This window comes from Ambystoma mexicanum, chromosome 2q (assembly GCF_040938575.1).
Source record: "Ambystoma mexicanum isolate Mex_15411 chromosome 2q, UKY_AmexF1_1, whole genome shotgun sequence".
In the NCBI taxonomy this organism is placed as follows: Eukaryota; Metazoa; Chordata; class Amphibia; order Caudata; family Ambystomatidae; genus Ambystoma; species Ambystoma mexicanum.
The window spans coordinates 936,755,401-936,779,575 of NC_090924.1; the positions used below are offsets into that span (position 1 = coordinate 936,755,401).

General features: G+C 45.2%; 1 protein-coding gene across 3 annotated transcripts in view; it reads left to right on the forward strand.

Annotated features, from left to right (window-relative positions):
* CREB5 (cAMP responsive element binding protein 5) overlaps nucleotides 1-24,175 on the forward strand; it is a 1,617,326-nt gene that overhangs the window by 1,548,590 nt on the left and 44,561 nt on the right. For all 3 annotated transcript variants that reach the window (XM_069648241.1, XM_069648242.1, XM_069648243.1), the window contains one exon: nucleotides 20,608-20,934. In XM_069648241.1, coding sequence (XP_069504342.1) covers nucleotides 20,608-20,934 — 327 coding nt within the window. The remainder of the gene's footprint in view (nucleotides 1-20,607; nucleotides 20,935-24,175) is intronic.

Here is a 24,175-nt window from a genome sequence, read left to right on the forward strand (position 1 = left end):
GACAGTCTAGTCATTTCTTAGTTTGGCTTGTTTTTTTTTTTTACTGGGCATCTCTTATAAAGCAGTCCTGCTAAGTGTAATTACCTGGCTAGACTGACATTTGGGTGCTGCCGGTCTAGCCATTTCTCACTGTGGCATTGTATATTTTTCTTGTTATCTGTGATAAAATAACCATGATAACTTTGCTTCGACTGGCATTTTGGGGCAACTAGTATAGGCATGTCTAAATGGGGCATGGCATGCTTTACTTTATGTTATTACATGTCTAGACTGGTCTCCATTGTGCAGCCAGTCGGACATGTATTCATTGTGGAATGGCATTTTTAATAGCAAAGGATTATAGTAATTAAAGCCTTAATGTTCATATGCACTGTTTGTGACTTGCATGTATTGGATTTTTGGATTGGTCTTACCATACAAAACAATTGCAAACGCTCTGGCCTTTTAGCCAATTTTTCTCAGAAAGTATGCTGTATAATGCATTAAAAGACATATTTATATATTTCTCCTAGTGCAGTGTGTGGCGTACCCCTGCATCAGCACGTTTGTGCATATTGCGCAAGCATGGTAATGTAGGCCGGCCCAGAGTGTGGCGCGACCCGTGATTTGTTGATGAATTTGGGGGTTCCTCCGCATGGCTCGCAGGCAGCACCCAAATTCTGTGTTACGCCACTCCCACACTATGCCCTCACCCATTTTCATGGCATTTGTCTTCTTCCTCGCTGTTCTCATGTCTCCACCTTTCTTGTTGCTTTTTCTTGGGTTTCCTTTCCTGCTCCTCTTCAGTTCTGTACTTATGTATTCTTTTCAAAAGCGTGCAATACCTTGCGCCCCTTTATTTTCTTCTCTTGCTTCTGTGTAGTCTCCTAAGTGTGTCCTTCCTTCTTTCTGCCTTTTGCTGTCCTTCATTTTCCTTGTGCTCACTGCCATGTTCCTCTTCTTTTCACTGTGCTGCCCTGAAGTTTGGAATGCCCTTCCTTCGCCGTGATGCTCGGCTGCTTCTCTTTCTTCTTTCCACTCTTTCTTAAAAGCTCTTCTGCTAGCATTTCCCAACTATTGCAGGAAGCCTCATGATGCTTGGCTCTCTTTTTATCGCATATAAATGTATTACTGTTAGTTTAATTTTGCTGCACAACGCTGGGCAAAAGTGCTCCATAAATCCACATAAAAAATAAATAAATAGGACCCGGACTTTAATTACAAACCGTGGTGCTTATACATCTAACCACACTCCTCCTGTCCTTTATTTTTTTTTTACTTGATTCCTCTTGTCGCTTTTAGCCCAAAATACTTTGCTGTGCCTTTATGGCTTACATCTGCTAACACCAACGGTGGAACTGTACTGGAAAAAGTAGTGGAACTGTGGGCTCGGCAGGGGAGAGGGTAGGTGGGAGCATAGTGCAATATGTGGCATGTGTTGCGGCAGGACATTGCAATAGTCTAAGTGACGAGTAACTTGGGCTCCTATCACAACTTTAAAAGTAGTGGAACTCTGCTCCTGACCGTTCCCGCTGACTTAGATCACTGGCTAACAAGAAGAAAAAGAAGTAGTAGAGGAAGAAGAAGAGTAAGGAGAAGATTTTCATTCTCACCATTACCATTTCTAAAAAAATGTAATGGGCCAATGGAGAGCTGGCAAGAACGAATTCCTAGGGAAGATGTTTTAAGAGCCGACTGCAATGCCTTTTCTTGCCACTTTATTTTTTGTCCAATGGCTCTAGGCCAGTGGTCTTCAAACTTTTTTGGCCAGGGCCCCCCTGAGCAAAATTTGGGCAGGTCGGGACCCCCCAGAAATGCCAAATGGACAGTATATATTGCGCGCCGTCACCTGCTCCCATCAAAGTCGCTGGGCTCCCTCATCCCACTCCTACCCAGTCGCTGGTCTCTCCCCACCCCATCACACACCCAGGGCTCTCCCCACTCTGCTCCCATCACTATCCCATGGTTCCCGCCCATTGTGCTCCCACCATAGTCCCTCGGTTCCCCCATCCCGTTCCCAACACAGTCTGAGGGCCAGTGGCGGCTGGTGAATCTTTTTTAAGTGGAGGGGCATTAAGGGGAGGTTCGGGGGGGTTTCCCCCTGTGAATTTTTTTTTAAATAATAGGTTAAAATGTTGCATTGTAGAGCATACTTTTAACAAAAAATGGGTAAATAGCCAAACAGTTTGCAATTGTTGCTGGGAGTCCAGGGGGCAGGCATTGATATTTTATTTCTATCGCGCTCGTACACAAGTGTTTCAGAGCGTGACAAGGCAAGGGAGGGGAACAGAGGAGAATAAAACAGCGATCTTACTAGGCCCAGTGACATTGAGAACGCGCAAGTGTGAGGGGAAAAGTGCATGGAAGGGGGGAGAAGTGGAAAGTGCGAAGCAGAGGAGAAACAGATAAATAACAATAAATAAATAATAAAGGCAACAAACAGTTGTAGTGCAGCCAGCAATTTGCAAGTGCTACGTTTAAGGCAGCAGACAGGGTAGGTCTGATAAGTGCAGGAAGAAAGATGGTTCTCCTCAAGTTTTAGAGTGGCAGGGCGCTGTTCCAGAGGGAGGCCCCAGCCGAAGACGGAGATCTACCCCCAGCTCGTTTCTTTGATAAACGACTGACCCTGAGGGAGTTGGAGGTAGAGGAGTGAAGAGCTCGAGAGGGGAGGTATTTGCGGAGGAATAGCTGAAGGTATTTTGGACCGAGGCCCCAGAAAGCCTTGTGGACAAGGCAGAGGGTTTTGAATGATAGATGTCCGGTAAAAAGATACCATCCCTGTCCCCTGGGCCCCACTGGTCCTAACACAATGAACATGATTATGTGTATATGCAAGGCGCTGCACATTCATACAGCAATCACTCTATCATTCACATGAGCATCCATCACCATACACTCACTCATAACGCATCCATACACATGTTTAAATAAAAACAATGAACATAAACGTACCTTCTGCATTGGCCTGTGTGTGGGTGCTGCTCCAGCTGCTCTGTCCGTATGTGCGAGGAGGCGCAGGAGCTCCCCCTCGGACATACAGACATGCAGTGCCCCAGCCAGCATTTCCAATGAGCTATGCAATGCTGGCGAAGCAAAACGCCCCAGCACTTGCATGGCTCAGTGAGCATGTGCGGCTGGGGAACTAAACTGAACTGTCAAAGGGAAACAGTGTTTCCCTTTGACAGTTCAGCCAGCCCAGGAGCACTCCATTAGCTGGATAAAGCAGCTGAGGGAGTGCTCACTGTTTCACTGGGCTGGCTCCTTAGCTCCTCCATAAAGGGTGAGGGGCCACTATGAAGTTAGTAATGTTGACCATTGTTGCTGAATATATCACAATTTACTTACATTTTAACACAAAGCACCCCTTTGGGTACTATTGAAACAGTGGGCTTCATAACTACTCTGGCGGTAGCTGTGCCGGTAAAACCGGCACGGCTGCCACTGGAGTTGCATCCGGGTCTGGCACCCGCGAATGGGCAATTACTAGGTCATGCCGAGTTAGGCGGACATGATAATTGCCCTTTCGAAGGTGCCGGTAGATCCCCATTCCCATTTGAGCCCCATATGGCTCAAATGGGAAGGGGGAGCTCGGATGCACCGGCACCGTTAATAACGGTGCTGGTGCATCCGACGAGCTGAGGTCAGACCTGGCGGGGGCTGTCAAGCACCCACGAGCACAACTCTTACTATGGCGGAACGGTAGCAACGGTGCCGGTAGCTTACCAGCACCGTTGTTAGTGGTCCGCCATAGTAGTAATGAGGCCCAGTCTGTGACTAAAGGAATGAATATCCATTTACAACTGTGGGCCACTTTTTCATTGTTGCCTGAGACAGTTTCATGCTTCAGCCCGCCCATGTGGGCCACCCCTGCCCATTTCTTCCAATCTAAAAAAAAAAAAAAAAAAAATCTTTTTTCATGCTGAGCTCTCAGGGCCCCCCTGGGATGCACCCGCGGACCCCTAGGGGGTCGCGACCCACAGTTTGAATACCACTGCTCTAGGCAGACAGAATCTATGAAACTAGACATTTGTAACACTAAACAAAACAGGCATTCTCAGGAAATATTTGTATATTTCTTAATTAAAATTCTTATTAAGTGTAGACCTCAGCGTCGTGGGTCTCAAGGATCTATACAACACAAGGGGAAATGTACACAAAGAAGCCCCTAGATTCTACTAAATGGACACTCACTACAAAAAAAAACACTCCCACTAAAGAAAACACAAAAAGCCAAGTACAAATCGTCCACATCCCAAACGTTCGGAATACTGCGTGTTTCCTACCCAAACCAAGTGGGGAAAGCTAACTTAAAAATGATCTCTTCAGTTCCTAAGTCAATATCCAGTGACAATGTTGCTGTGAACAAGGCCGCCAGGTGGCGACATTTCCTTAAACATGCACCCTGCAGACAATAAAACACTTTCCCCAAATATTCTAGTATTGGAGGTAATAATATATAATTATACCCCTCCTGGAATATTTGGAGAAAGAATTTTAGGGGTCAGGGAAAAAAAGTTGCCTCCCTGGCGACTTTTTCACAGCAACATTATCACATGGAACCGTTGAAGCCTGGTGTACTCTGAAGGTTTCCGGTATATTATAGCCTGAGCGCTCAGTTGTTGCAACGCTGGGCTCCTTCACATCAGACTCCCTGCCATGCGATGCCCTTACTTTTGGGATGCCCACAAAACACGCTTCTGGTGGAAATGATGGTACTTGCGCTTGCATAATCATATTCGCTTCCTACTGGCTCTAATCCTCTATTCTTCCGGGAAAGCAAAGTCCTAACATGTTCAAATGGACTTTCACCTCCGATGGTTAACCTCTTAGAGTCATGGACATTTCCTTGCTGGTTGTAAAGCTGGCTGAAGGGTGCTGCTTGCCTCCACCTCCTGCTTTCTTAGCTAAGTGTGGGTACTTCTCTGGGGTCTTGATTGGCATTCATAATTGCAGTTTTGCCCTTCCTTCTGTTTTGTTTTTGCTCTTGCCCTGCAACATCTGCCTTTTATATCTGTGTATTGTTGCCTGTATTCTTGTCTTACATTGGTTTTGCAGCACTTTGCTGCCTTCATGCGAAGCACAGCTCCAACAATGACCAAAATTGATTATTTTCAAAAAGATATACTTTCACAAACTTTGGACAGTTATTACAATATGATCGTGTCTCAAGTTATATTCAGATCCGGTTGGTTAAATATGCTGATTAGGTATTCCACGGTAGGGCCTTTACTAGACTTCTCCCTGAAGCCTGGCAGCTGCTTTATGCATATTTTATAAGGGCTAACACCACTATCCTTTTATGATGTTTGGAGTGTGGATTGTGAGGCCTACCTCTAAACTAGCAACGTGCATGTGTGGTCCTCCCTCGCTTGCTCTTTTATGCCACCTATTTCTGAGTCATACCAGAGCCAGGAGGATAGCTCAGGGGCAACGTGCTCTCCTTGGAAGCAAGATGGCACTGAGCAACACAGGTTTAATCCCTGGGGTCCGTGCTTAGAAACCTCTGGGTATTAAGCGGAATTATAAATAAACAATTACAATTACCCCCTCTTTTCATGCCATAGTCTTCCCTTGCCACTGCTTCCTGATCGTCAAAGCCTCCTCAGGTTCAGCAACATCTTTGCATTTATTTCCATTCTCACAACCATAGTGTCCATCCGTGTGGCTTCTGACACCAGGTTTCTCTTATCTGTGTATAGAGAAAATACTGTTTTATTTGCTGGTGCCACATGCTGACACCTTTAACGAGCCTTCTTCCAGGTTTGAAAAGAAGTTTAGATGTTTACGTCAGACAACTGCTTTTGCAAACAGAAAAACACTCTTTTTGTGGTAGGTGCCATTCTGGAAACATAACTAATTCACTACATATGCAGATCTCTTTGAGCACAAACTGCTCCTTGACAGAGAATACTTTAGGCCTGCCACCTAAAATGCCTCCCAGAAGCCAATGCCAGCCTAATGACCGGCTACACGGAGATATGCACGGAGGGCAGGACTGTGCAAGGCTAGTGCTCAGGACTTGGCTCTCAAACTACATCCTTGGGCCAGATTACAGAAATTGTGCACCAGTGCAAGAACAGGTTTGCACGGGATTAGCACCAGGGAAAATGTTGCCCTGTCACATATTCGAAAACCCTTGCACCATGTGTAGTGTGGCATTTTATAAACACTAGGGCAAACATTGACCTAGTGCCAAAAAAATTAATTTTCACTGCATTTTTGCACCAGGGCAAAGTTTGCCCTACTGCTAATATGGAATGGTATTAGCACAGGGCAAAATTTGCACAGGTGCAAAAATGCATCAGAAATGTATCTTTTTTCCCATGAGGCCATTTTGCTGGGGTGTTTATACCATGAAAAATGACACTTGTCACGTGACAAATGCTTTCTAATATGTCCCAGTGTTTTTCAAAATAGGGCATACTTTGCCCTGGTGCTAATACTGTGCAATTTTGCACTTGCACCAGTGCACGGTTTCTGCAATCTGGTCCCCATTGTTAACCAGGGAACCTGTGTGTAAGTTCTGCTGGATGCAGGAAAGGCTAAGTAATTTGCTTTTCACATCCTACCTCCAGCAGGTTTGGAGGATTGGGGCCATTATGATGAGTATAAACTGCTTATGAAATCTCTTGCTCCATTTGATGAATAAGGCAAAACTAAAAAACACTGAACAGTACAGAAGTAGGGGTGTACTGAAATTCGGTTTGGAGTAAGTATTCGGCCGAATTCCAGTTTAGGCTGAATACCTACTTAATTATCACTCACAAATAGTTTCCCATGTACTGCTTTGAGTGGTGCCTGCAATCACTCAGGCAGGCCATGTTTTTCCTTTTAAGGAAAATCATTAAACAAACGCTGCTGTCACATTTTTCATTGAATACAGGGGTAGAGTGAAGGTGTGAAAGTGGAAACAAAGTCCCTGCCCTTCCTATGCAGGACAGAAAGATGTTCATTTGGTGGTTTGCTGGGAAGGGGTGAACTGAAGTAAAACTCTCAATGTTTTGAATGTATCTCTGGTCTCCCCTGTATTTTGCAGTTGAAAAACATTGAGCTGCAAAAATAGTTTATGAAGTTGCTATTGGAAAATGGCAGTTTCTTTAGGCGCTTGTTAATTTGCTGATGACATGTGTGAGAAATTTAAAAGTTACAAGTTACAATGCCACCAATTCCCAATACTAATAGTGTAATAAGGTGGATTACTATAGCTGTTTCAGAGATTCCAGTAAGTTTCAAAACTTCACTTAAATAGCTCTGGGGGTAGTGGGCCTGCAGCAAAGAACTATATTCAGCCTGCAGGCCAAGGTTATAAAGAAAGTAAGATAGCTCAGTGGGAAGTGCGTTTGCACCAGATATGCACTTTTAATATTGAAACATATGTTACAATTCCTGCCCTCCGACTTCCATCATGTTGGCAAAATGAGTCCCTTTGAATTGAGTAAAAGTGACAGATCTTACTAAAGAATGTGACTATATTTTTCTAACCAAAATGCCACAACATGTGGCAGCAGAAATATTTGTACCAACATTAGAGAGTACAAAAAAAGGGATATTTGTGTAAAAAAGGCAAGGAGATACAAGTTTACAATTGAGAAATAGCAGACCAAATGGATGTACAAGTGCAACAAATTAATACAATAAACATTCACGTGCCAATTAAAGATCTGCAAATCTGCATTGTCCTTTCCCTACAGGATAAGATGAGAAGTATGAAGTACTCAGCATTGCCTATATGTGTTTGTCTGGTGTCTTTTACCGTGCCCCAAAACACCACATGCATACCCCCAAAAGAAAAAGATAGAAACATATGTGTCTATTAATGAAAATACATTTTTTTTAATTCCTCATCCCCACTCAATAACACAGGTAGAAAGCCTGGCTTTAGCATCCCAAAGGCTTTTATTCAGTAGCACCTCAGCAGTTGGCAGGGTGCTAATTAATATAATCACTCCTTTTGTGTTTCCGTGCTTTACTGGAGCCAGAAGGAAAATGATGGACCGGGCCAAAAGGAACATTTCAAAGTACAAGTAGACACATCACAGTCTCCCCTCGCAATGATTTCATATATGCATGCTATACTTTTGGCCTGGTTTTAGTTACTTGGGCCCTGCCTAACAAGCGACACCTATGGATGCACACAAATGCAAACTGTGCTGTTTATCAACAGTTTGATTTCTAATAATGTATTCCTTTTATGGTTTACACAAACATCTTTCGAAGACAACAAGGAAAAGAAATGCAATAAAGAATGGATATACACATTTTAAAATGTGTTTTTAATGTATAAAGTGATTTTTTTTCTACATAACTTTATTTATTATAAAGACAACAATTCGGCTCTGGCCTAATACTTGTCCAAATATTCGGTATTTGGCCAAATACGTAAATAAACTATTCGGTGCTCCCTTATTCAGAAGACATAATTTGCTTGTGTGCAATTGATTTGTTCATTTAGGCCATTGTGAAATTTGTTTTATTGACACACACTTCAGAGGCATTGTCACCTTAGTGGTAGAAACATCCACACGTGCACATCACACCACACCAACTACTGCAGGTCCAAGTAAAACAGTACATGCAGCATCAGCATACACATTTTCACATTCCTTGCCCTCAAATGATGGAGCAGAAATGTCAGCCTCAAACAATGTTGATTTCATAACAAGGCTACAGTAAATCAATAGCATTGCCCAGATCCATTCACCATAATTCAAAGCGGATTATAAATGATTAGCACCCTGGCTGAAACACTGGATTCCTGGGAGCCAATCAGGATCCAGGGTTTACGGCAATATGTGCCAGTGTAGCTATGGATCCTGATTGCTCTCCTGCACTGCTTCCCGCTCTCCGTTAACTGTTTCTCCACGCCTTTTCCCAATGGCGCCCAGGCCCGCTCCAGTTCGCCACTTGAATGTGCCAATTGTGCAGTCTCCACCTTTCCTCTATTCGTGCAGGAGGCTGTGAAACCGAGGATGGGCTTATGCCCATTGGCCACACAGTGTCCGTTGCTCGTTGGACAAGCAAAAGTGATTTTGTTATTTTTCTTTACAAACAGGTCACTCCATTATTACCCGTCCCAGCGGCAGGCTGCTAATAGCAATATTGCCAATGGCCAGTGCAGGAAATGGACTGGAATACGACAGAGCGGGGCATCTCACCCTGCCCCTTACCCATGACACTCATACATACGCTTTAACAAGCAGGCAGCTTTCAGCAAGCCGCCTGCTCAATGAAGCATGGGTTGCTTGCTCAGCTTCAGGACAGGATGCTCCCAGCAAGACAAACAACCCACGTTTCAACAAACAGAAACTTTCAGTAGATGCGGCATGGGCATCTGAATATAGGAACAGCCAAAGACTCATGGGTGTAATTTTAGGGGGGCACAGGGGTGTTTGTCCCCCCCAACTGTCACTGCACACCATTTTGTCCCCATTAATTTGGCTGGGGGACCTTTAATTCAGATGTCATGCCCCCCCAACATTTTCAGAAAAGTTACTCCACTGCAAAGACTTATGCACTAGGACCCCAACTGGCCCATGAAGCTGGGGGTTGCCCAATAGCTCTTTAAGATGAGTAGCAACACCCGTGAGATGGATGGGGATGCAGATTAATACTCTAGCATCAAATCAATAATGACAACTGAATGGTTTGGCAAAGGAACTCTGTTTAATGACAAGTACAAAAAACGGGGAGTTCATGAATATCAGCCGTCGCTAGATCTTCCTTCTCGCTTCAACAAATCCAACGAACTTCATAAAAAACACATAATTTATACTAAAAACACGTCATCACTGACGTATAACGCTTAAAATGTTGCATGCAATTCTACTGGTTCTAGGAAGGTAACTTTAATATAGGTACTATATGTGTATATGATAATGGAGTAAGGGGATTGGACAAACACTGTCAGGTGGGGCATCTAAGCTCTACCTTCAAAATGGATACTGTAAACGTCACTAACAGTACAATGTCTCATTGGTTCTACTCACTATAGGACCCTAGATTACTTGGTCCACTATGATTGGGTTGGCAAAAGTCCCACTCATACTTTTCCACTTGCCTAGCAGCGTGCAGAATAGCCGGCCAGGTGCAGGGAGCCCGTCTGCACCCCCAGCTTCTCTCCAATTATTGCTACAATCAATCATCACCTCAGTGGTCATGTGTCAATTATTTCTTTGTGGCTGGCTTCTTGGTCTGGAAAAATTACGATATCTGTGCATGGCACAAGGCCACGCGTAGGTGTGAAAGTTTCATCGCTTCTCGCTTGGCTGGACATGTGATTCCCACACAGTGAAATCATCTTATTCTTCATGCAATTCGTGTATTTGATTTAATTCTGCCAGCCACCTGCCTTCTGGGGCTTATCTTGACCTTTTTTTTCCGAGCAGGATACCCTGTTCCTTTTTTCATAAATTGTATCACTGTTGGGCTATTTCAGCTGATACGGCCTTGGTTTCCTGGCACAATTTGCATGAGTCTGAGTTTCTCTCTGTCTTTAGTTTTCGATTTGCTTGCTGCAGGGCTCCTCTCTTGAGACCTTTAGTAACCTTTGGTTGATTCTGCTCTTGTGCATAGTGGAAGTATACTTATATTAAGTGCTCCTTTTCAGGTAGATGTGTATAGCTGGCGCTTGACGCAATCTATTTTACTACTAAGCATAAGCAAGCCTCATGATTCTTTGCTTCTTGCGGTTCCATGCATATGTACACGTGTAAACTAACTGAATATATTCATCATGCTCATGGCATAAGATTCTGACATTTTGACATTGTTATATCACTTTAGGTTCATGATGTCCCTTATCCATGGTGTTTCGTCTCTTTTCATCATTCGCAGGTCGTCATATCTTCTATGTGTGAGTCAGTCCGGGTTCTTGTGACGTCACCATTCGTCCTCCTTCAGTATCTTTTTAGCTTCTTCAGGGACTGCGTTCTGACAATCTTCATTTTGTTTCATTTGTCGATATGGCTTTCTCAATGGGTACCTTACTGTCCAGGTCTTCTTAGGTGTCGGCACTTCAACAGGTGCCGTTCTTCTGATAGGTACTGGACAACATATTTCGGGGCGTGAACGTTCCTGGTACTTCAAAATAGACGGCTGGAGTGCGGGTCGTGCTTGGGACCTCCTCTACAGACTGACATACTTGTTGTAGCTCTCCAAACTGGTATATATGTCCTGCAATGTAGATACATTTTTTCTTAAGGTGAGTAGTGTGACCAATTAAAACTGCAGAGCCCAACTTCTATTATTTGCTCAAAAGCGTTTCTTACTTAATCACAGTAACACATGTTTCAAATTGAAAATTCTGGACATACTTATGTTTCCATAATGCTCTTTGCTTTTATGCAAATCGTCAGGATTCTATGAAGGGATACTGTATTGCGTGACTTGGCCTGGGACAACGTCGCTTGGCCCCGCCCTCTCCTCCCCACAGCCCCAACCCTCCAAGGATGAGAGGGTTCTCTCAGTACATTGTTCCCATTTTCAGTACTGAGAATGGCAGCTGGGCTTTTTAGGTTTTGTTGGGCAATATTGCTTAGATAGGAGTTTTTCATAGTTTATTCATTTTCCGTTTTGATGCATAATTATACAATGCAAATTATACTTCTACCACTGCTTGTGGACACACGCTGTAAACTGGTACTATGTGAGTGGATAGCTCATGACTTAAGCACTGGTCTCTGACATGGCGTGAGCCAGCAATTCACAAGTTGAAGTCACGTGGTTGGGCTGGCTTAGCCTTTCATTCTTCCGAGGTAGATACATTGAGTATCATTAAATTGGGTGTTAATAATAATAACTGTTATTATAGTGCTTAGCTCTGGGATGGATATGGTTTGAAGAGCTATATAAAAACACACATTATTATTTTTGCTGACCATTGTGCAGTTTCTCTGCCCGCACGTAGGTGATAATATCACACGCATCAGCATTCTGCAGCTTTTATGCCAGCAAAAATCAAAAAATAAAGATGAAGTTTAATTTTGAATTCTACTCGGTGGCAGGAAAATGTTGCGGTTGAACTCGAGCAGTGCGGCCCTCCCACCTGAAGCAATGTTTCTCATGTAGTAGGCATGCAGGGAGGAAGCTGCAGGGAGAAAGCTGGGAAGAGGAGAACTACCATTCAACAGTTATGAAAATAGGTCAGCAACACGTAAATAGAATTTCACGAAAAATACACGTGGGATAGCTACGTAAACAGGCCCCGATTTATTTTTTAAAAGCTTTTTCTCCGTGTCATCACCCGAAGGAATCGTCTGAATGACTGCCTGATTTTGGTATCATAGCACCTAATCCAAGTCAAATTTCATTGTGGCAGAACAACAGCACTTAGGGATGAATACAACAAAAAACATGTTATACCTGCCAATTTCTTCAGAGAAAGGATATTGGAACAATTGCACTGATGCCCCTTCGTTGGCATTGTACACAAAAACCTATGTGAATGAGTTGAAGTAAATGGGTATGGGTTTATGTCAAAATAGTCGAGACGCTTGGTCGCCAGAGCACCCAGCTCACTGCTTTCACCGCTTTCTGGCAGCGAGACCTGTGATGTTCTTCGTCGCAGCCCTGTACTATCAGTCTACAGTAGACTCCTTTCCCAGCCCGACGGCAATGCCGTGGAAAGTCAACGCATCCACCACAAGACCTCCATTGAAACGGCGTCTCGGAAATCCAAAACAGGTTTCATTAAGTCTCTGTAATTCCCCAAAAGGGGAGAACTGCTGCTTTGTGAGCTGTCTTCCTCGTGCAAGAGTGTATTTAATTCCCCTCCACTGCAGACCATCAAGTGAACTTTGGGCCAATTATGCACAGGAAGAAGCTATGCAGTAATGATGATTGCGGGCCGCATTCCTAAGTAATTAATGATTGCCCCGAGGGTTCAAGGGGCCCATGGCCGTGCATTAGACCAGCCAATCATCCACAGCCCCAGCGTTTGGAGGCTCCAACCATGAAACTGCAAATAGAAAAGCAGCAAGGAAGTGAGAGATGCGAATTTACGTTGTTTCAGTCGATGTTAAAATCAGTGCAATCTGCCATCATGGATGTGCGCACGCTTGGCTGCACATTGTGAAAATGTGTGCTCCTCTTTGCACTTTCCATCTCGTATCACTTCACGGGGGTTCTCCATACTGAAAAAAGTACAACACACACAAGTAGTTTGGTTTTGCTGTGAATATGGAGCGATAGTACCCGACGGTTGGGAGTTGAGGGTGGTGGTGGCAGCCCTTGGAACCGGGGCATTACCACATGGTAATCCCGCTGCTCTGAGCATCCTCAGGGCTGGAAGCCACCATCTACCCCTGCCGGAGAACGAGGTAAGTGCTCCCCTGCCCCCTCCACTGGTTTCCCTTCCCTCCATCCCCCACCACTCCACTTATTAGCTGTTTTTAATCCTTTTTGGGAGTTGACATGAGTGAAACAGTCTCAATATCATATGATAGGTTATTTATAACGCGCTTAATACCCAGAGGTCTTTAAGCGCGGACCCGGGGATTGAGCCTGCAGTGCTCTGTGTCATCTTGCTGCCAAGGCGAGCACGTTGCCCCTGAGCTATCCTCCCGAGACACCATAGCTATCCTCTTAGACGAAACACCCGGATAAACACATGTACCCTACCAGACCGTTTTCAGTGTTTATGATTCCAAGCAGGGTAAGAACAACGACAACAGGACATTTTTCAAAATAATTCTCAAATATGTTCGTGTTTCCATTTCCTTGCTGCATTCGAATGTATAATGTATGCCAATAAACCTGATTTACAAAGTGTTTTTCAATGGGATTGTGCCGTTGTAAAATGTGTTTTATTTATGCATTGTGCTTTAGGTTTTTATTTTGTAAATCAGGCCCATGTGTTGGTTTGAGCCCTAACTGATCACAGTGTGCAGTTAGTAAGGGATAGTTGGTCTCCACGGTGTTAGGAAGGGGGATAGCTTCCTCTCTGGCCTGGGTGAGGTACTGCGGATAACTGGTCTCTTCCCGGGTTGGAGAGCCAGAGCAGCTGCTGCACCCTGCCTTTGGGAATAGCCAGTAAGGCGCTTGTAAAACACACAGCGCAGAGTGACACGACCCCTATCGACTGGAAGCAGCTGCGTATCGGGCTTTGCGCGGGCTCGGTTACTCTGCTTTCCAGATAAATGGATTATGGGTGGAAAATGGCATAATTTACAGTATGCTGCTGAAACCCATTAAACTATCATAGCCTCTTCATGAATTATAAATACGTTATATACTCTTTGTTGCCCACTTTGTTTTGTCTTTGAACTGGAAGGTTATGCGTTCCGCCATTATTATCAAAAAAAATATTTAAGGCAATTACAACCGATTTTGGAATGTTTTGCAGTCCCACTACATTTTAGATGTAATTCTAATTACAGTTCACATTCAACTTGGTTGTGGGATCAAAACATTTCACATGCATTGATGTTATGCAAACTTGTACATGTATGTGTTGTACATTGCCATTACATGCATTCTTATCACGTCCTCATATTTACTTGTCGCACTCTGGAGATAGCCACACTGCGAAGATTCAATTTCCACTGTTACTTAGCTAGTATGACTGCCCCTGTACTGCCCAGTATGGACCTGTATTGTGAAAATCTATGCGTACCAGAGAAACAGTTAGCTTTTTAGTAGGCTGGATGTGCCAATCGTTGTGTTCATTGCTATAAAATAAATGTGTCATTGCGATGTGTTATCTCGGGCGTCAGGTTGTATGTTGTTTTATCAAAGCAAATTACTTTGTGGTAATTTACTTTGACAAAACGACGTTGTTTATGTCTTTTTTCTGTTTTAAAAAATATTAATAATTTGGTGTCCCTGCCATACGACCCATCCCTCCCTCATACCCCCACAACACAGCCTTCCAACCCCTTAATACACGTATATACATTTTCATCCCCACAAAGTCATTTTGTCAAAGTAAATTCCTATCAGGTAATGTACTGCAACAAAAATAATGGTACACTCTGCGTCAATGTTTCAATAAAAGTCAGAATACAATTAAAAGACAGTCGTATGGTAACATTGTCGGGTCAATACTACTCACTCCATTATAGTTCATGTTAGTATTGTCGCGTGCCCATGGTTGCTATTAATGTAGTAATAATGCTAACACATATGCAGCACCTTTTCTATTAGTTATGCTGATATCGCCAGAGAGAGACACTTCTGTGCACAATTTGCTGCACTCATTCATTAATGGCAAGTAGCATTGTAGTAAAGTTGTAACATGTAGACAACGTAAGCATACCTCGGGGTGCATATTAAGTCCTTGAAGTTGTGTGTGTGTGTCACAGACTCTGGGCCTCATTACAGGTCGGGCGGTCCGGAATTAACAATGGCGGTAAACCCGCCGGCACTGTTAATTCCGGACTGCCCGATCCCAAGTCCTGCAGGCGGGAAGTGATGTTCCCGCCAGGTCTGACCTGGCGGGTTGAACACCTCCCGCCTGCAGGCGGACGTGGAAACACCAGCACCATCACAAGATGGTGCCCGTGTTTCCACTTCCCCATTCCCATTGAGTCCTATAGGACCCAATTTGAATGGGGATTTACCGAATTCCGCCTCTGGAATTCCCGGGACACCAGGGTCGTAATGCCCCGGTAATTCCGGGAATCATGGAGGTGGAATGGTAATACGAGTCCGGCGGTAACCGAGGCGGTAAAACCACCTGGTTACCGCCAGACCCGTAATGAGGCCCTCTGTCTCCTAAATGCACAAGGCATAAAGTGGTGGTCTACAAGTCCCGCCAGGTGCATGTTACAACCCCCGACTCTCAACTGGTAGCATTTTAATGATGGGAAAATCAAGTCAGAAAGGCCACTGTGCGAAATGACGCATTATAAATGTTAAAGGAAGCATGTTTTAGGTGTCATAATTGGTGTAATAATGAAGGAAAGGGTTTCTCTGGGATGCGGCCAAAGACGCCTCTCAGGGGGCTGCTCGTGATGGAAGGAGAGAGAAGAAAATGAGAAACAAAGAGGCAAGAAGCAGATCTCAAGGTTGAGTTGCCCGCCTTACAGAGAGCAAAAACAATGAGGTGATGGCTGGAAGGTTTAGACTGAATCTTAACCACTGGCATTGCTTTGGGCAACCTTGCAGACCATCGTCTTCGCCTGCCAAGCCATTACAGAAGGGGAAAGAACATATGCAAATCAGACTTGGTCCCACCCCAAAAGGGGCAGTCCAGTGACTGATTTGCATATGGTCTTTGCCCTTCTGTAATGGCTTGGCAGGCGAAGAACGATATGTTCTGGAGGGTTGCCCAGAGCAATGCCAGGGGTTAAGATTCATTCTAAACCTTGCAGCCATCACCTCTTTGTTTTGGCCTTATAGAGAGGACAGAGGTCACAGGGGGAGAGGAACCTCAATTTTGTGGGGGAAATGCAGCTGGGATTACAGGAATTATAATTCCTTAAAAAACAATTACAAAAAGGAAGTCAAGGCAGCTACTATACTTGCTCAAATACACCAGACCAGAAGCAAAGGGCACATGGTTCAGAAGAAATAATGCAAAATGATCTGTGCGCTCTTTGTAAGGGACTAAGCAAGGAAGCAGAGGCCTTTGCCATGTTCATGGGTGCCTCTATACCTCGGGGGTCTTATACCCTCTTAACACATATGAGGGAATAATTGTCCGAGCTCAAGCTTCTGAGATGGATGGTGGAACAGCTGGCGCAGTTGAAAGCCCCAATAACGGACAGGATGGATCAATGTGCCGTTATGACAATGAAAAAGGGCACATATCCTAGGATGCAGGGGCTCTCTGCACAGTTTTATAAAAGGTTTTTTTGACCTACTTTCTCCAAAGTTGGATACAACCTTTAATAGCATCGGTGGCGTAAAGGCTCATTTACTGTCCTTTTTAGAGGCCACAATGTTGAAAATAAATAAAACAGGTAGAGATCCTACAGAAAGCTCTCCCTGTATGCCAATAGTGTTATAAAATGTTGATATGACGACAATTAAAAGAGTGTTGCCCTCAAGACTGGGTTGGGCATTGCCCTCCCTCATTCACTCCAATCAAGTGAGTTTTGTTATGGACACACAGAAGGCATAGAATGATAGGAAGATGATCCTCTGAAGTCACATGGCTGGGATACTTCCGACCAACACGATTCTCCTTTCCCTAGACGCAGAAAAAACATTTGACCAGGGCTGTTGGAGGTTTTCTTTGAGGTCTTGAGGGCATACGCATTTGGTAGAAGGTGGTTGCAGAACTTTATTTTGACCCCTGGTCAGAGAAGAGGGGAAATTAGTGCACTTCCTGATCGCTGAGGTTGCATAGTGGGAACTGGGCATGGTTACTGTGTCTCACCTCTCCTATTCACACTTGCCATAGAACCTTCAACTAAATGGATGAGACATTCTGAGGTAAACCAAGGCATCTTAGAAGGAGGGAGCATACATTAAGCGTATTCGCTGATGAGCCATTAGCAGCCAATACAACTCGTTCAACTCAGTGCTGTAATCACAGCTAGAGAGATAAAGGGCCTCATTACAATAGTGGAGGTCCGGAAACAAGGGTGCCGGTAAGCTCACTGGCCCTCTTGTTTCTGGACTGCCACACTACGAGTCTGCCTGCCAAACTCGCTGCGCCCGACGCGTCTGACCTTGCCAGGCGCAGCGGCCACGGTTGGTAGAACCATCACGGAAGCACCAGCACCCTTACCATGAACCCATCCCCTATAGGGAATGGGGACTAACATTTTCCGGCAGCTAGCTTGGCACCAGTGAAATGTTACGAGTGCAGTGGCAACCCGACTGAAGCACCACCATGGTTACAGCCCGACACGTATTGAGACCCAATGACTTTCCCCTGCAGATTGGTTGAGCAAAAGATACAAGGGGCCTCATTCCGTGATTGGAGGCAGCCATGGCACTAATAGCTAATAGCACCATGGCTGCCTCCAATAACAGTACCGAGTCTGCCCTCATTCTATGGGGACTTACCGGTCTAGTCAGACCTTTGTGGGACCAGTAAGTCCCCATTGAAAATACCATTCCCATTTGAGCCGCCATAGGGCTCAATGGGAATGGGGAAGGTGCAAATAATGGTACCACAATTTGCGGTAACGTTATTTGCTCCCTGGACTCTTTGCGGCTCCCGCTAAGGCCGCCTGGTAAAACCTGGTAAAACCAGGCGGCCTTAGCGGGATCCACAAAGGGACCTCGGAATAGGGCGCAAAGGGATTACCAGCACCAATGTCCTTAACGGTGCCCAGTATCCCTTTGCGCCCACCTCGTAATGAAGCCCAATATCTGGGTATGTATGGCTGTTCCAAATCAATTTCCACCCATTATGCAAGGAGATAAACCAAGACTTACCGAGGTGGAAAACCAGGGTCTTTCCTGAATGGGTCGGTGAAGATCTATAATGATGAACATCCTGCCACAGATTATTTTCCTTTTCACCATACTTCCTACTTTAGTCCCTAAGCAACTTCTGGAGGAACTCCAGATCACTCTTGTGAGGTTTGTATGAGTGGATCAGAGGCCTAGAATCCCACATAATCATTTAATTCCTTTACTGGAGAATGGGGGTGTAGGCTTCCACGAGAAAGAGGGATATTCTATTGTGGTACAAGGGAGAGTCATGTGTTCAGCATTAAGCGTGAAGGCTCAAGGCGAAACGGCCACTTTGAGGAATGGTTATGGGTCCCGAGATCAGCTCAAATCAGTGAAATCAGTGAAAAGAACAAACGGTCCTTGACACCTTCTAGTAAATGTGGGGAACCCGTGGAGTTTTGGCAAAGTTATAAACCGGTACGCCTGGTCACCCTAAAAGACGGGTCAACAGGGCAAAAGGTATGAGCAAGATGTCCCCCAACCCACTGCTTCTGTTTGACTGTGGGACATTGTACTGTGGCCGATGTGTGACAGGCAGAGGAAAGAACCTGACGCTGTCCTCATCGGTCCACACATAATGCATTGGCAGTAAACGAAGTCAAGAAATTCAGAGTGATATTTGACTTAGCGCCCCTTCCACTTGCAGTTAGCTCCACACATAGCATTTGGGGACTGAGTGCAAGGGGCGGGGCAGTAAATTTGGAGTACGGGGGCAGGTTTCCCAAAGTAGGGCTGTGTTAAAATACAGTGAAACGCCTCATGTGGTGAAATTTGAGTAAATCCAAGAATAAATGGGTACCAAGTGGCTACACTCTGCAACCCGTGACCTTGAATGAAATGTGGTCCAAATTTCATAATGCAAATAAGCAGCGGACAGATTATCAAAGATTTGCACTGGTGCAAAAAAAAGGGGAGAACATTAATTTAGCAGCGACTTTACTGCTTAGATAATTGGGAATGGAGCAAACAGATTTAGCCCCCATTTCTATTATCTAAACATTATTTTTAGGTAATAGACTGTTTTATTTATTATGTTTCATGAGTAAGATGAAAAGATATGTAGCTAACAGATTTCTTTTTAGGTTATGCAGAAAAAATAGTACAAAAAAACAAAAACATTTATTTGTACCCCAGTGCAAATGTGTTTAGATACTACGGATTGTGACAAAACCTGTTTGCTCCATTCTATCTTTATTTATTTGTTTATTTTTATTTAATTATCCATTTGTAAAGCACCAAAGCCCTCCGGCAGGAGGGTCCTACACAAACACACAGACGGATCCGATTAGCGGGACATTACGAAGAAGGATGCATTGTACCTGCTTTATTCAACGAGGAGAGGTTTTTAGCTGTCTCCTGAAAGTCAGATGTCTTTCCTCTGAGTGCAAATCTCAAGGAAAGTCATTCCAGGCTTGAGCCACCAGCATAGGAAACGATCTTCCATTCCCTCTCGTTCTTTTAACCGGAGGGATCGTAAGCAGTTGAGCAGTACTGGATCGCAAAGATCTTTGGGGCTTATATGTAGACACATTTTCTTTGAGATAACTTGGATCTTCTCCAAAAACACATTTTATGAACCAGGGTTTGGTGCAGCACCTTTGGTGCAGGTCCTTTTAGGTGCACCCTGTTAGCTGCGGTAATCAGTGCACGAGGACCTTCATGTGAGATTTTTTTTTTTTACGTAACTATATTGTCAACCAAAGCACGGGAAAATGCAGTGCTTTGGTTGACAGTATATTTAAGCAAATAGTAGCCACTCAGGACATGAAACTGCACTGTGAGTGCACGCTCTGTGCAGAAATAGGTTGCCATGTTCCACACGTTATTGTTTGCGCACATCGACCTATTCCTGCATGTATCGTGCACTCACAGCGCTGTGCCATGTGCTGAGCGGCTACTGTTTGCTTAAATATACTGTCAACCAAAGCACTGCATTTTCTTGTGCTTTGGTTGACAATATAGTTACGTAAAAAAATAAATATTGGTTGACAATTAAGCAAAAGATAAATATCTCGCGCGCAGGTCCCTGCACCCTGGTGGCCGCAACCAACAGGGCGCGCCTAAAAGAGACCTGCGACAAAAGCACTTCACCGAAACGGACACCGATCAAAGTGCTGTGCCAAAATGTCCGACTTCCATATCCTCTGTTGACACCATAGGCGTGGATAAACGTTGTCATTTACGCTGTGGATATTATGGGTATCTGCGATGGAACTGTAATTCTAAAGGTGGATGCTGGAACGCTAACGGTGCTCCTTCTTCTGTTTTTCGTTTCAGCGATTAAAGGCAGCGTTGTCTCATCATCCAACGGGCATGTCCAACGGTAACATGAACTCCATGGGGCACATGATGGAGATGATGAACTCCCGGCAGGACCAGACGCCCCACCACCACATGCACTCGCATCCGCATCAGCACCAGACGCTTCCGCCTCATCACGCGTACCAGCACCAGCAGCACCAGCATCCACCGCACCATCCACACCCGCCGCCTCACCACCAGCAGACCCATCCGCATCACCACTCCCACCCGCACCTCCACACGCACCCAGGCCATCACCAGACCTCGCCACATCCGCCACTGCATCCCGGAGGACAAGCACAGGTTGGTTTCTATGTTCCCAGCATGTAACCTTGTCAGTACCTCTGCCATTGTTGTTATTGAATAGTGTGTTCAGTTTAGCATGGTATGCCCTTCTTTCCAGTCTCTGAAAATCACCCTTGTTCGTCCAGAGAGATGTATGGAAGGATGAATGTGTAGCCTGGTGTTGACTTCATCTAAGCACTAGTCACTGGGGTTGCTGAGACCTCTAGAGATGAAGATGGGCCTGATTCACAAAGTGTTCTTTCAATGGGATTTTCCCATTGAAAAACGCTTTGTGATCCAGACCATGTGTGACTATGTGGGACAAGGTGTCCTGATGCTGGTATTCGGTGGTATCACATATCAAAGATCTAGAACAATTTTGCATCTCTGTTGCTTGACTGAGCTGTGTTATTTATGCAGCCCACGCGTATAAGGGGTTGAGTTATTGTGGGATTAATTGTGGGATTGGTTAGACTGCGTTAAAACAAGCAGATATTTGCCTGTATAGAGCCTTTACCCCTAATATTGAAGGTAGATGTGAATCTTTACTGACAAATAGACATTGCTATTGTGGGATGGTGTTAATGTGACGTTAATATGAATTGGCTGCAATTGTATATGGCATTTCACCTTTACGTAGTTAAAGTTGAAAAATTGTTCATGGAACTGTTACGTAGAATAATGCAAAGATTCCCCAAATAATTTGAAGGCAGTGTCTTCTTTTATCAGATGTCTGAAAAACGGGTATCAAACTTGACACCCCAAACTTATTTTGAATGACTAGGAGAACTATGCTCTTTCAGGTTCGCACTTAGCCCATGTAGCCTAGACACAACATCTGAGGTTAGCGCCTTCAACTAAATATGTAGCGCATAGTTTTAATCCAGTTTTTTGTGGGTACAAATCAGAGGGAGGCGGGAGGAGGCAACTGCCGCCATCATCATCATCAAGGACAGGGCTGCAGAGTGGAAGGAGATGCAGTTTAGACAGCATGGTACGACTCCGATCTAACAGCCCTGAAGTGCAAATGCAGAGCGTCAGAATGGAAGTGGCAGACCTCAAGCTCATCTTCTGACAAACTGGCCTTTTGCCTTCTCAAAGGCAATACCATCTCTCCATTTGCTCCAAGACGAGGGCCCACATCCAGGCTCGCTTCTCTGTAGCATCCAACAACATGGCTAAAATTTTTAAAATCTGTAAGGAACTAGCCAATCCTTCTGCAGTCTCCACCTGGCCCTCAGCACTGCATTTGCCACCCACTTCACTGCAAAAACCCAGGACATCCTGAGCCCTCTTTCTTCTTCCCCTTGTGCTCCCCTGCTCCCATCCCCCAACACCCCTGGCCTCTCATCCTCCCTCAGCCTTTCTCCCCTCCTTCATTCCTACCACATCGGACAAGGTTACTAGGGTTGTATCCTTTATGAAGGTTTCCTCCAAAAGGGTCTGCCCCTGTTCTTCAAGAACTACCGCCCCCATCTCCATCAATCCTTTCTTTGGGAAACTCCTGGAGAAGCTGGTCTTCCCGCAACTGACCCAGCATAACAAGCTTGTTGGTTTCCTACACGACTATGAATCTGGATTCCAAGCATCCAGAGGCACGGAAACTGGTCTTCTGAACACCTGTGAAGAATTGCTTGCATCTCTTGACTCTAACTGTCCCGCTGTTCTCATTCTACTTGATCTCTCCTCTGCATTCGAAATGGTCAACAACTCCATACTCATGAAACATCTCCATGATACACTCCATGATACACTTGGTAGTGCACTTGAGTCGGCAATGGACTGGCTGACCTCTTTCCTCACTGACCATCCCTCCCAGGTTATCCTGTGCTCTTTCTCCTTTCCCACCTCTATCTCCAGCTGTGGCGTGCCACAGGGCTCCAACCTTTCACCCTGGCTCTTTAATGTCTATTTCGCTCCGCTTGCTCACCTCATTTCCACTCCCCCTTCCCACTTCGAGTGTTATGCAGATGACAACCACCTTTTCTTCAAACCTCCCTCTGTCCTCACCTTACTGCCTCTACCATTCCCGACTGCCTATCTGCAATCCAGTACTGGTGTGCCTCCAGCGATCTCTTCCTCAATGTCAGCAAGACTGATATCCTTCCGATTGGGACTCCTGCACCCTCTATCTCCCCTTCACTCTGGCAACCTGCTGTGGGCTCTCCCACTTCTCCGTCAACTGAAGCCAGAAACCCTGGAGTCATCTTTGACTCCTCTATTTCCTCTCTCACATCCTGCACCTTGCCAAGAAGGCCCATATTCAACTCCACCTCCTTAAAGCTATCCACCCTTTCATCACTTTTTCCCCAGAAGATTAATGTCTCCAGAGCTCTGGTACTCTCCAGGCTTGACTACTGCAACAGCCTCTTCCTTAATCTTACGTCTTCCTCTCTCTGCACACTCTAGCTTATCCAGAATAGGGCTGAAAGACTTATCCTTGGCCTCATACGGCACATGGGCCGTATCTCTCCAGCACTAAAGTCTCTCCACTGGGACCCAGTTGCTGCGAAGATCAAATTCAAATCCCTTTACATCCTCCATAAGGCTGTCTGTGGCCGGGGACCACCTATCTACAGATTGCTCTCACTAAATACTCTCCCTCCAGATGGTTACGCTCTTCCTGGCCCACCACATCACCACCCTCTGCCCCAATTTTCAGTGCTATGCGGATGACACCCAGCTCATCATCAGGCTACCCTCTGCCTCCTCCTCCATTTCCCTCATCTCTGACTGTCTGTCTGCTATCCAGGAGTGTTGTGCTGCCAATGACCTCTGCCTTAAAGCCAGTAAGACTGAGTTTCTCCTCATGGGCACACCCGCTCCCTCCTTCCCTTCAGCTCTCTGGCCGGCCTCCCTTGGCCCTCTTCCTGCTCCCACCTGGTAGGCTAAAAACCTTGGGGTCATCTTCGACTCTACACTCTCCTTCTCTCCTCACATCTCTGACATCTCTAAGACGTCACACTACCAGCTGCACCTCCTCAGAGGTATACTTCCTTTCCTCTCCTTAACCCAGAAGCTCACTGTCTCCAGAGCTCTGATTCTCTCTAAGCTGGACTATTGCAACAACCTCTTTCTAAATCTGCCTGCTTCTATTCTCCGCCCTCTGCAACTTATCCAGAACAAGACCGCAAGACTTGTCCTTGGCCTCAAGCCCAGGGATCGTATCTCTCCAGGACTGAAATCTCTGAACTGGCTCCCAGAAGCTGCGAGGATTAAATTCAAAACCCCCTGTATCATCCATAAGGCCTTCTGGGGC